This window comes from Zonotrichia leucophrys, chromosome 3 (assembly GCF_028769735.1).
Source record: "Zonotrichia leucophrys gambelii isolate GWCS_2022_RI chromosome 3, RI_Zleu_2.0, whole genome shotgun sequence".
In the NCBI taxonomy this organism is placed as follows: domain Eukaryota; kingdom Metazoa; phylum Chordata; class Aves; order Passeriformes; family Passerellidae; genus Zonotrichia; species Zonotrichia leucophrys.
In genome coordinates, this window is record NC_088172.1 from 78850825 (window position 1) to 78864024 (window position 13200).

Below are 13200 nucleotides of genomic sequence, written 5' to 3' on the forward strand. Positions count from 1 at the left end.
AAAGATCTAAACATCATTAGCTATCCAACAAAATCTCACAAAATTCAGGACAAGGTGCTTGCCTTCTTTTACCACTCTAATTTTACCAGAATACTCAACTCTTTTGTACAGAATTAACATAAGCATTTACAAAGCCAGTCCCTCTGGAGGATGACAGCAATTGTTTTGCTTAATGTTTAATGGCTTCCTCTCCCTCTGGACTCTGTGCCAGGGCATATTGTAATGAACAAGCTCTGGAAGAATATTATGGTCTCTCTCCATCTATTAGGACACTTTACATAGAAATTTATTTTGCACTACCATGAATTGTATAAACACACAAATTAAAGATACATATGCAGTAACTGCTTGCAGAGAGCATTGTCTGCAGCAAACTCATTAGGAGAATGAGTTACTCTGTACAAAGTCATTTAACCTTTGTGGATTTCCTGGTACTGTGTATATTAATGCCCTTGCTTTATTTTGAAATACTATCTCTGTGTTGTCTGAAAACATGCTTCAGATTTGAAAATTGACATACAGCATAAAGGTTTCCTACAAACATACTAATTGTATTGAAAACAAAAAGTGAGGTCTCATTCTGCACTTCTGTGTCCAAGCACAGAAGAGTATGGATGTGTTCATACACATACCTGTTCGAAGACTTTTGAAAGCAAAACTAGGCAATACAGGGCTAAACTCCCTCAGAGGAGGAAAAGGAAAATAATAGCAAGGCTCTGGTTTCCATGGGCAAACATTAATTGCGAGCGGAAGGCTTCTCTGAATAGCCTTTATCAGGATTTGTCCACCGGGCTCACTGGCCAACGTTCTGCTGTGGAAAATATTTCTCCAACAGCAAATGGAAATGGAGGAAAATATCAGACTAACTGTTTGGCAAAAGGTCTGTTTCAGTTAGAAAAACAATGCTCAACATGCCCATGTTTCTGTCAGGAAGGCAGCTAGCAGGAACATGGCAATCTAGTAATTCCTCAAGCAGCAAACCCAGGATGTCTCAGGAGCAGCAGGCTGGGTACAGGGTACCCCCACACAGAAGTGCTTGGCTGCAGGAAGCTGGGTGTGCAGAGAGCTGCACCTGGAGGTATTTTCAGTGCCAAAGCTTTGCTGAGGCTTTACACAGTATTTTTGTGACAAAAGAAGCCAACAATTAGTCACTGAAAATTCAAGTGACCTTGGTAACCTGACTGCTGAGTCATTCTGTGGCCCATCTTCTACAGTGGTAGAGTTGCCAGGTAAGTGAGGAGAAGCTGTTGCAGATGCCTATCAGGGTGACTCACTTGCCATCATGTTTCTGACTGCACAGACATATGGGACTACGGAATGAAGGCAATGGAAAAATTTGGTTCAGTGGGTTTTAAGTGTGTAGCCTTATTTCAGGGACAAACCATGGAAATGAAAGCAGGTGCTGATGCTCTTGTGTGTTGGAGCAGATCTGTTATTCCTTCAATCCTGTTGTGGTTTGGGGTTTGATCCTGCTTCTGTGGCACAAAGCTGCTTCTGCCTTTGCTGTGAGAAGGCCTGGCATTGTGTGCTTGCTGCATCATCCTTGTATCTTGTACAGCTATAATTATAACCCTGCAGGCTAAGTCAGTAGAGAACAAAGATTCCTCACTTTCACTGAGAGCTTCCAGGTGATATTTGTATATAATACAAATAAAATAAAACTTTGGCTTTCAGGGGAAAGCTACAGCACAAGGCTACTTGGAATAATTGCACCTATCATACAAGCCATGGCATTCTGTAATGAGCTGGCAAGCAATATTATCCTGACTGAAACTCCAGCCTCCTTACAGGTTGGAAGCCCTGGAAATCAAAGGCATTGGGGTGGGCTGCAGTTGGTCCCAAAGCCGTGTATGCTCCATCTGGCAGCACATCTGAGTCCTGCAGTTTGGTAACTGAGGAGTAAGAAATTAGTAAATAAAAAATAAAAAAAAAAAAAAAAGAAAAAGAAATGTGCCTCTGCTCATGAGCAGCTACTGTACATTGTCAGTTCAGTATGGAATGGTTGCTGGCAGGGGAAGGGGAGTGGATGTGGAAGGTGCTGCAGATGCTGCCTGCAAAGTAAGGAGGAGCCCTGGAAGGTGGCAGGGGGAGGGAGGGATGTGATGGAGAGAGGAAGATCCAAACTCCTGCGGCCTCTGTGCTCTGGTGCTCCACGTCCACCTTAGAAAAAGGAAGCAGCTTGTAAGGAACTGCTAATGCAAGATAGATTATGGATCAACAGCCTTCAGTCTCCCAGGAATTACATGAACAGTCCCATTTATTGCTGGAGCTTGCAGGAGGTTACCCCTGCATATTGGGGCTGTAAGATTTCTCAAGAGCAATACAAAGCATTTCACACAAGGGCTGAACAACTGAAGTGCCAAGTCTATAAAAGGTCCTCATCTAAACACATTAATTTGCAAAGACAAGTGAAGCAAGGTTACACATTTCTGGTGGAGACTTACAAGAGGAACATCCCTTGTAACTATTTAGATTTTTCTACTCTAGGAGCAAAGGGAGAAGGTGATGCTAAAGTCAGTGAGAGATAAGTTGTCCTTTCCTGTAAGAAAAGCCAGTGAAGTTTAAAACAGTTCTTTCCAGTGAAACCAAAACTGCTCTGATTTTGAAAGCAACTTCATTGTCCTAGAGCTAGAGTACAATGATTTTTAAGTTGAAACAAAACATTGTTTTAGTTGTGCTTTAACTGACATAACTGATAATCTTACTGACATGATCTGATTACAAATGAGTGTTTTCTAACTATAACAGTGAAATTCTGCTCTTGAACAAACACTTGCTGGATATTGGGCATTTCTTTATACATTGCATATAGAACTTACAGGACCCACTGGATGAGGATGAAAATTTCTGGTTTTGCAGTAGGTTGTACCATGTTTCTCTCATGTAGGATGATGGAAGCACAGCTCTCAGCATTTTGGTTTTCCTGGTACAGTTATCACCATGACTGCAACTGTGCATACACAGGTTTGAGAAAATGGACAGACTGTCAAATCCATTGATCAAATGTTCAGAGAGATAAAAGTTGAAGACACTTCTCAATGCAATAAGACAGACAGCTGTTAGTCTCTAAATCAGTAGTGAATGGTGACCCCTATATGACAAATCCTCTAATTGTTTTATTGCAAATTATTCATGCTAATTTTTACAAATGTTTGGGGGTTTCTTTTTTTTTTTTTTAAAGCTCTTCAACATGCACACATTCCCATCTTCCACCTCGCTCTCCCAAATGCAATCATCTCTGTGCGTGATTGACCTAAGTGATCACCATGGTTTCCAATTCAATTCAGGTCCCCAAAGAGGTCTTTTAATTAAGAAGCTCTAATAGAATCTCAGAGAAAAGTTCTAGAGTCCCCAGTCTTCAGGCTGTGAGCTACAGATCCCAGGGGTGTCTGTGGCCAACTAGTACAAGACCCTGAGCATGTCCTTTGTGGAAAGGTCATATTCTGTGCAGAAATTTGTGTTAGTGAATCCTACAGATGTAGGCATCCCATGGAAAATTCCTGGGGATCACACACAGCTGAACATTCCTATAGCAGGCTGCTGTTGAGCAGTGGGTAGTGACCAAGAGAGAGGTGAGATGGAAGCAGGTGTGCACAGAAATGTCTTTCCATGAAATTCCAGCTGCAGTTTGTGCTCAGCCCGTGTGAGGAGCTGAGCACAGGGGAGTGCAGGTGCTGCACCCACTGACCTTGGCTGTGCTTTGCTACATGTAAAAGTGCACTTGTTTTGGCAACAGGACTCAGCCTATTTAAGAAACAATTTCTACCCAGAAAAAACCAGCTGCAGATTTTAATCGCCGTCACTGGCACTGCAGAGGTGTGATTTCCAAAGCTGCTTGGGACTGGTCTCTGTTTACTTCAGTGGGGCCAATCCCAGCTTGTGTGCACAGGTGTGCAGAGCAGCACATGCTGCTGTTTACTCAGCAGTTGGTACTGTTCTCCAGGAAACCACCTGTGCCTGCTGGACTGTGGATGCACTGTTTGGCAATGTTGTGCAGAAGCACTTGAGAACATTTTCACACCAGGAACTTCAGCGTTAGACACGCAGGAGAACAAAAAGTGGAACTGGAAAACACTTCTGAACTCTTGCAAGCATGGCATTGGCTGGAAAGTAAAGTTCCAGAAAACTCAAGCCACATATAGAACTTGAGATAACTTTGATGAATAGTTAGTTCTTGGCTGGAAGACAAAAAGAAAAACTCAAATGTTCTGTGTCGATTGTTTCAGGATTAAACATCTTGAAGTTTTGTTTCAAAATGCTCTCCCTTCTGGCAATTCTCTCAAAACTTCTGGTCATATAAATCTCAATTACTGAAGATACTGCTTGAGGAGTCCTGTCAGAACAATATTTTGTTTAATTGGAAGCTTTTTAAAGCTCTTTATTTAGTCGAAAATCTCTGAAGTTTTTCTTCAGAATGTAGCTTGAAATAATTTTAAATTTTTCAGCTTATTACTTCTCTGTTGGCCAGCTGAACAGAAAGGACTTTGCAAGTACCCAAGAGGGGATGATGGGAGAACAGAGAAAATAAAAGAGAAAAGGTTTGGCTGTGATAACTCATCCCCTTAGCACAGCACTACTCCAAGGCCAGACCTGGAGCACTTGTCCAGAGGAACCTGGTACATTCCTGTACCTTGTAATTGCACCAACCTGTGCCTGATGTGGGCCACTCTGATGATTTATAGAAGTCATTTATAGTGCATTAATATAATGAGTGGAAACTTCCATTAACTCCTCCTCCACAGAAGAGACCTTGAAAGAAAAAGGGGTCTGAGGGAGGGCTGAGCCACGCTGTGACTCGGGTATGGCAGTCAGGGGTGGGAGGCAGACTGCAGAAAGGAACAGAGCCTGAGTCACAGTGAAGCAACCAGTTCTGCACAGGAAAACACCCCTCTGTCGGCTCCTCTCCTGGCAGAGCTGGTCTGGTGAAAAATGGGGATGAAATGCCTCCCTTGCTACCCTTTGGAACACACTTCAGTATCCTCAAAGGGGATTTAAAAGCAGCATCATTATAAGTGGGAAATGAATTGCTCTCTTGCTGGATTTAGCAGCTTCCTGTTTTGGAAACCCGAGATACCATCTCAAATTTCTGTTTGTTGTCAGGCTGGAAGAAGAGACTCAGAGGCTGCAAAGCCTCTGGTGAGGCAGCGCTTCATTTGCTAATTGTGTCTGCCAGACAATGCCATTTACACTGGGCACAAAATCACCTCTAACCTCCAGTGACCAGAAAATCGCTGTATCCTTAACTCCCATCCTTTTGAAACAGCACCCAGCACTGCAAACCTGGACTGCCTGTGTCAGCCCCTCTCCCTGGACAACAAAATACAGGGATAATTATTGCTGATTCATTCATCCTCCTTTCCAGACATAATTGCAATATCATAAACAACTGCATTATAAATAAAGATGTTTGACTTGTCATGCATAATGTAATGAAGCGTTTGCTTTGAGGACCATACTGTTTGACAGGCACAGGACTGGCATCTGCCCCAAGCACATCATGGAGGGGTCTGGGTCCCCTGCTCTCTGGCTGGGCTGGGGTCTCTGCTGCAGGGCAGGGGCAGAACTGAGGCTCAGAGAGGTCTTTGCAGTCAGGAGGCTGCTTGGCATCTGCTCAGACTCAGGTTTTTACATGTTTCTGTCAGAAAAGCTGGTGAAGGTGGGCTTTGCCTTTGTGAGAGCTCCTCAGCAAGGAAAACATCTCCTGTTTTACAGTTTTTATTGCTCTCCTGCTTTTTTAGGCCATGATACAATGCTTGCCACTTTTGCTGTATAAAATTCAGGTGTTCTGCCTGCCTGCATCTCCTCCTCCATTAGCCAGATGAGCACAGCAGCTACATCAGCTCTAAACAGGACCAGACCTGGAAGTTGCAGCTCTGCCACTCAGTGCAATGACCTGCAAGGATTTTTTCCTCCACTGTTTAACACTTGCTTAAGTTGGAGCACTGAGGAAGCCCTTGAATTTCGCCCTTCAGCTGGTGGATCTGCAGGGATGTTTTGGCTGTGAGATGTTGCTCTTTGTTGTGGAGACAGCACAGGGAACTGGCCTGCCAGCCACAGCTCCCTTCAGTGCTCTCGTGGCTGCTCATGGCAACACAGCCAGCCAGTGTTGCCCAAGTCTGTTTTCTCTAACACCAGCCTTTAAAGAGTACGAGGTTATTTTCCCTTTGTTGCAAAGACTGGTTCAGGCACGTCTGACTGGGATGTGACATTTCCTGAGGGATGTGGTTAAAGACAAAGTAAACTCTGGTGCTTTGGTGACTCCACAAAAATCTGATTGCCTGAGACTGTCATGGAAGAGAGCATCTGGGAAGCAGCAATGCTTCTCATCTCTTCCCTTGGGAAGTTTATGGGACTGCTAAATTTCAGAACTGCCAAATCTCTGGACCTCACATGAAGCAGGAATATATTATATGTATCTGAACATTCTGGTGCAGAAAGAAGTGGAGATATGAATAAATTATTAAAAATTAGATAAAATATATAATAAATTATTAAAATTTATTAAATTATTCTTAATGACCTTTCAAGAGGACCATTGAAATGCAACTTGGTTCTCTGCAAGGGAAGAAATGATTCTTGCAGAGATTCTTGTATTAAAGGTGGAGCTCCCAAACCAACTGCAGCTCCTTCCAGCAAAAATGAGGGGCAAAAGGACTTATTTTCTTCCCATTTAAACAGAAAGGAAATATTAAATGTCTGTGTGATGCAGAGCAGGTACCACGCAATGTGCCAGCATTAGGTACCAGCAAAGATGAATGGTCTCCTCAGAGGGCACTGAACAATGAAATTCTCCAGCTTTGGCTGGGGCTCAGTTGCAGGCCTCCAGTTGGGCTCCTGCTTGGAGGGGACATGGAACTCTTCTCCCTTTTTCCCTCCCTCCTTCCCTCCCTGCCCCACACCAGTGTTTTGCTCCCTCTCCACATCAAGAGAAAAATGAAGAAAAAGTTAGAGCCAGTATTTTATTCACTTCAATTTTCAATTTTTAAGACTGTATGAGCAGCTGAAGGACTTAAATCTGTTATTGCCACAGAGGAACCTCGTTCTGCTTGATTTATGCTGAGTACACTCATAAACCAAAGCAGCCACAGTTATGAAGAAATGTTCTTCAAAAACCTCATCCTTAATCTCATTTGAGTATGAAACTAAGGGATGGACTTTTAAGCAGGCCTTCTTGAAACCTGCCCAAAAGATTAATGCATAAATGCACAGAATGCTCTGGAAACTCTTGAATGGAGACATTTTATTTCCAAATAATCACAGGAGTAACTGTTTGCAGCAAAAAAGATGATTAATGGCATTGTGGCCAAAGTAAGGTAAGTCCCTAAACTTGACAGCATAGTATTTGCATATTACCTCGATGTTAGAGTTTCTCACACCACCTTTGTTTATTTTTACTGGATGAAGCACAAGAAAAGCATGATGCTCACTTAAACCTCCACAAATCCAAACATCTGAAGCTACATTGCTCCATTTTCCTGGCTCTGTTCCTCTCTGAAGGCACGCTGCTTGCATGCTCACTCTCGTTTTTCCCATGAACTACAGGGTGTAGGCCAAAATACCCTTTGCAACTGGTAACTCCTAGGCACACTGGGTTCCAGTTAATATAACAACTGGACATTTCATAATGCTTGAAGCATCCATGGCATGAATAAGATCAGCAGGAAATATAAGGAGCAAGTTTTGTTTTCCACAGGGTCAATTTTATTAAATTCGGTGGAAATATCATAGTGACCAAAGAAATTACATGGAAAACTGATTCTGCCACCTGTGACAACACTATCAGAGTGGCATGGTGGAGATGCTTGGATGTGCAAAGGCTGAGCACCTCTCGGTGCACTGGCTCAGGGAGGTTCTTTCCTTGAATCATTATGGGCTGCCAAGCAGTGGTTGCAGCATTGCATCCCTATCAGAGGTTTGTGACACTGACTGGCATGTGATTCTGTGAGAAAACCAGCTGGATCTTTTAGTACCCAGTCACCTGGGAACCTGCCTTGGTTTCCAGGAGCTGAAGGCACAAGCCAGTTCATTAGAAGTAACTGCTGGGTCAGTGGTTACCTCCCCTCCTGCCAGCGTCACGGACTGATGGACGACTCAGCTTTCCATTTCTGGGAAAACAACCCTCTGTCTGAGCATGCACTGGCATCCTGCAGCTCTGAGCAACAACTCAGCAGCAAGGAAAGCGTCCCTGGGAGCCAGGCTTGGGGAGCAGTCTGAGGGTCACCAGCAGCCACCCTGCAGGTGGCAGGCGCCAGGGCAGTGCTGACAGCACCCAGATGTGTGCCACAGCTGTCCCTGTGGGCACAAAGCAGCTCCCCTCGGCCAAATAAGGAGGGAGAGGCATTTCAGCACCACATGCCCATTGCATAATTGTCAAATACGCCTGTAATACAAAAGAGTCAGAGGGAATTATTGCTGCAGCACAGTTGCTTTGGGAAGCCTTCCTCTTGTAGGCTTAACTGCAACTATCAAATCTCTGTTGGTTTGGCTGAAAAAAGATCATGGCAGTGATGTCTTTTCACTAAAAAGGATTGTTTCCCACTTTGCTGTCATTAAAAAGAAATACAAACTACCCAAACTCATTCTTTACCAAGATTCACTGAAAATGGAACATTTTTTGGACAAAATAACTGTAATTCCAACTGCAGCAGCCAGTGCTGTGCCTGCTTTGGTACCCAGCCAGTGAATTTTCCAGTAAACACCCTCCAGGACTGTTCTCCATTTGGATTTATTAGTCATTACCAAGAAAAGATAATTAGCACTTGTGAAGCATTGTGATAATCAGGAGCACGAAGTGTTTCCAATAGAAACGGACGGGGTCCGTGCGCGGCGCGGGATCGGCCGCGCTCCCTGTGCGCAATGAGCGCGGGCTGGGCAGAGCTCAGCTGGGGACGCCCGGAACCAACTGCTCCAGGGGCACCAATGGCACTGCACAGGGGATAAGGCAGGGAGGGGAGCTGTTCCCTGGCCTGCTGGGCTTCTCCTTCTGTTGTCCTGGAGGCAGAGTCACTTTTGTTACAATATGCAATCCTCCTTGTTGGCCAAAGGCAACGGCACATACCACTCCTTTACTGCACAACAGGAAAACAGAAGGTAATTATTTTTTCTTTTTGCATGCACTCTGCCAAAAAAATGAAAAAGAACCTTGTGGTGGAACAAGAAGACCACAATACTTTAGGCAATGATATGGGCTTTTTATCTTCCTCTTTCAAAACTAATGAATGAGAAAACTCTGCTGAGACTCAAGTCAATGCTAAAACTTGCATATTTGTCTCCCCAAAGTTATTGTTCCCGGAACTCCCATTACTTACGATCTGTAATAATCATACGAGACAGGGATGTAAATCTTCTGTTCTTAAATCTCAAACCCTGAGCATTAAGCATGCCAGGATTTCCTGCCACACCTATTACTGAGCTCAGGGAGGTAAGTCTATCAGATTTATCAACATTGCTATCTAAATAAATACTACAATACATAGGACTGTCTGAAGCAGTTGTCTTTGTTTTTCTGTATCTGGAAGTGTGAACAAAATCCATGCTGAGTGAGAGAGGTAGCATGTAAGTTTGGGAAGACTTCTGTTTTGCTGAGCATGTTTAACAAATATAGCTGGAGGATTCACCCTCAAAGTACTTGTAAGTATGCAACAACCACTCTCTTTCCTGCATTGTACAGAGCATTTCAAGTCACTTAAATACCCTTCCAGCCAAGAGGTACTTTGCATCCTCTGGGAAGCAGGCAGGAAATCTCAGGATTGAGTCCAGTATGTATGCAAAGTACTTTGTCTGCAGTTGTTGTGAGTGCTGTGGTGCGGTGAGCTGGCAGAGGGTACCACAGCCCTCTGATTCCTGGTGATGATGGCCTTTACTCAGGCACACCTTCCCTGCCACACGTGGAGCGGAGGCTCTTAGGACTGAGATTCCAATGCCAGCAACGCTCATTAATGCACACAAGATGGGACCACCCTGGCAACACCTGACTTGCTGATGCACTCAAAGTATTCATTAATGCTTGCCCCTCTTCCAGGAAGATGAGTGCTGTGGCAAGTGTGATTATCATCAGGATGAAGTTTGCCTGATCACAACAAACGTGATGATGGGCTGCTGGCTGCTCACAAGCTACGTGTGCAGGAGCAAATGGATCTGTGAGTGTTTGCTTTTCAGCTGCTGCTGGGAAACAGGCACTCTCCTGCCAGGTCACAGCCCAGCCCCGTTACAGACCTCCTCAAGCAGCTCCTGGGTGGCAGAGGTGGATGCACAGCTTGTTCTCCAGTGGCTGCCCAGTGCACAGAAGTTGCTATGGTAGTGCTGTGCAAACACTCACGGCACAAGGGAGCGGCGACTCCGGCTCTGTGCTGCACACAGAGGGCTCGCTCCCACCCCGGCAACTGTGGGGCAGGACAAACACCCGAACATAACATCTATTTATATATATATCTCTGTTGAAGTCTATTGTCAGATTGCATCTGACTGTGAAATGGGCTTAAAACACCTGGGTAACAATTTACATATTATGTCAACAACAGCATCTTTCCCCTCCCCTTTCCTCTTTCCCCCTGCAGTACAGAGTGAGCTGACTTCAGAGCATCCTTTGCAGCAAAACGTGTCTTGCTGCATCTTTTTTTCTTCTTGAAACTCCTTTAATTCTTCTACTTTAACACCTACTCCTTCCTCTGCTGCTGGTGCTATTGCAAGAAGGAATGTGGCTGGGGAACACTGTCTCCTAGGAAACCTGCCCCTGGCCTAAAAAAGTCCTTTTGGGTGCCTGTGTGGCACTGCAAAGCCAGAGGACTCATGGGCTGAGCACCTTTCACGGCTGGGCTGCTTTCACCTGCAGCGAAATCAGCCTACATCAGATCTGGAATCCCTCAGTGAACAGATAAATAAGCTGGGCTATTGCATCTGCATCATTTAAGGGGAAAAAATAAAAATATTGGCCTGGAGTGCACCAGGCTGCTGCGAGGAACCTGAGAGCAGTGTGCTTCCCCTGGTGCAGGCATCCTGAGGGAAGCCTGGGGGCGGGAGCTCTCCGATGGTGTGAGCCGGGAGCAGCACAAGGGCCCAGCTCTCCATTAGCCTGCAGATTTCCAAATAACTGTAAACAACAATGACTTCAAGTCTGCTGCCAGAGCCTCAGGCTCTGTAAGAAACATGCCATCTTATTTATTGCCTGAGGATATTATTATTTCCAGAGTGAATTAGTTGTGGATCACAATACTGGGCAGAATTATAGTACAAAGTGTGCTTTAGTGCAAACTTTCTTAGTAAATAGTCACAAATCTTTGGACAAAAATGGGCACAAAGCCCCAACCTTTTTTTATTTTTTGTAGAAAAGTGCAGCAAATTGTTGCATCTTCTTTATCTTGGGACTGGTCTGGTCAGGGTTGGCTCTTGTGTGACAGCACAGTCCAGCTCCACCTCCCTGCCAGGCCCTGGGGAGGTCACACAGAGCTGAGCAGCAGCTCAACAGGGGCTGTGCCAGCTGTGTCCCCTCCCTGGCTGTCCCAGCCATGGGGAGGCTGTGTGCATCAGAAGCTCCTCACTATTACACCTGACAGGAGATGCAAAATGATTCCACTGAAGGCTCCACTCTGTACCTCTACTGTGAAACTTCTATGGACAATCCAAGGATTTAGTTTTAAGGAAGAAGCAGTTCATACACACACATACTGCCTTCAGCACACTTCCCCTTAAAAGACTGCTGCCTTCTTTTGCATCATCAGAAGAAGGATATGAAAATGTTTTGTGCCAGGATTGGTGATGTAGTAGAGCACAGAGTTCAGTTACTATATACTGGTAAACACTATATTCCTTGCTAAACTGATGCAATAGGTGATTAATAAGAATGAAGCTCAGAGCTTATAATTAGTTACTTCACGTAAGGCCTTTCAATAAATATGTAAGTGGAGATATTTAAGTGTTTTTAATACTAGTTCAAGTGTGAACTGATTTGGTCTTTGGTCTTACTGCTTTTGTGAGTTCTACTGCAATAGCAGCTTTATTTTTAAAAAAGTATTTTTAATTTAAAACTAAAATTTAATTTTAAATTTATCTAGGCAAGTGCTTCACTAAATATAGTGAGCATATACAGTATATAAAAGCAAGGCAGGAGAAAGGATTATCAAAATAGATGAAATAATTTTGTAAACAGCATATATTGTATATCTATTTGTTGCAAGTGTCATTCTTGTCCTGTCAGATCTGTGGGGAGACAGCCACATACTTAAACACAACTTGCTCAAGTTGCTGAATTTACTCCTATTTAGAGCATTTCTGGGCTTTAATTCAGGGCTTGGGGGTTTTATTTTCAACCAACACTGAAAGGTGCAAGTGCTTTGAATAGCTGTACCCTAGCATGATTTTTCTACAGTCACCTTGAACCAGCACTTTGAACTAAGCCTTGCTATTAACTTGAAAAGGAGGTTAGCCAGGCACATGTGAAGAAAAAGGCATTCTCTGTTCCTGCCTGTTGCAATTTCTTCTTCAGTTTGGCTTGTCTAAGCTAAGCCTGTAGACCTGAGCCCCGTCCTGGAATTACTTAGCCTAGTTCCAGGTTACAATGGCACTTTTTGTTGGGCTTCTTCTTTGTTTATCTGCTTGGTTTTGGTGTCTGTCCAGGCAATGCAAGTGCTTAGAGCTGCGGGGAGCAGCTTCAGAGCTCCCTGGGTATGACGGTGAATGGAATGACAGGACTGCTGGATTCAAGGTCCAGGGCAGTGAGGAAACACTCAATGGCTGCTTCGTTTCTGCCCTGAGCCTGCAAGACCTCTCCAAGGCTGTTCCAGGCAGTGTGGCTGGTGGTCTGGATCCGGATGGCGTCTCTGAGGACCTTCTGGGCCAGCTCCCTCCGCCCAAGTCTGCTCAGCACCAGGCCCTGCCAACAAACAAGTGATGGGCAGTTAACAACAGCGCTCAGGAGAGGAAGAAATGGAGCACCCCAAGCTCCCACCAAGCTGCCACATGAGAGCAGGCACAGGACTCCTATGGAGGGGGCATCTCCACCTATTTCTGAGGAATAAAAGTGATCAGTTGTTAAGTTCTGTGGTTTTTGATAGTGATGTGCTCTTTAAAAAGCAACTGTGGAAATAATTGTTTTTAAAAGCAGATTCAGATTCAGCTCTGCAAGTGCTGCTGCTGTGTGTACTGGGAGAGCATTTATTGGTGCTATACAGAAGAAAAGCTACAGGCCCTTTAAGCATCCCTCTC

At 44.5% G+C, this 13200-nt stretch overlaps 1 protein-coding gene across 2 annotated transcripts in view; it reads right to left on the reverse strand.

Moving 5' to 3' along the window:
* Positions 1 to 7230: 7230 nt before the first annotated feature.
* Positions 7231 to 13200, reverse strand: part of TTC7A (tetratricopeptide repeat domain 7A) — a 174063-nt gene continuing 168093 nt past the window's right edge. For both annotated transcript variants that reach the window (XM_064708936.1, XM_064708940.1), the window contains one exon: positions 7231 to 12868. In XM_064708936.1, the coding sequence (XP_064565006.1) occupies positions 12647 to 12868 (222 nt within the window). In that variant the 3' untranslated portion in view covers positions 7231 to 12646. The remainder of the gene's footprint in view (positions 12869 to 13200) is intronic.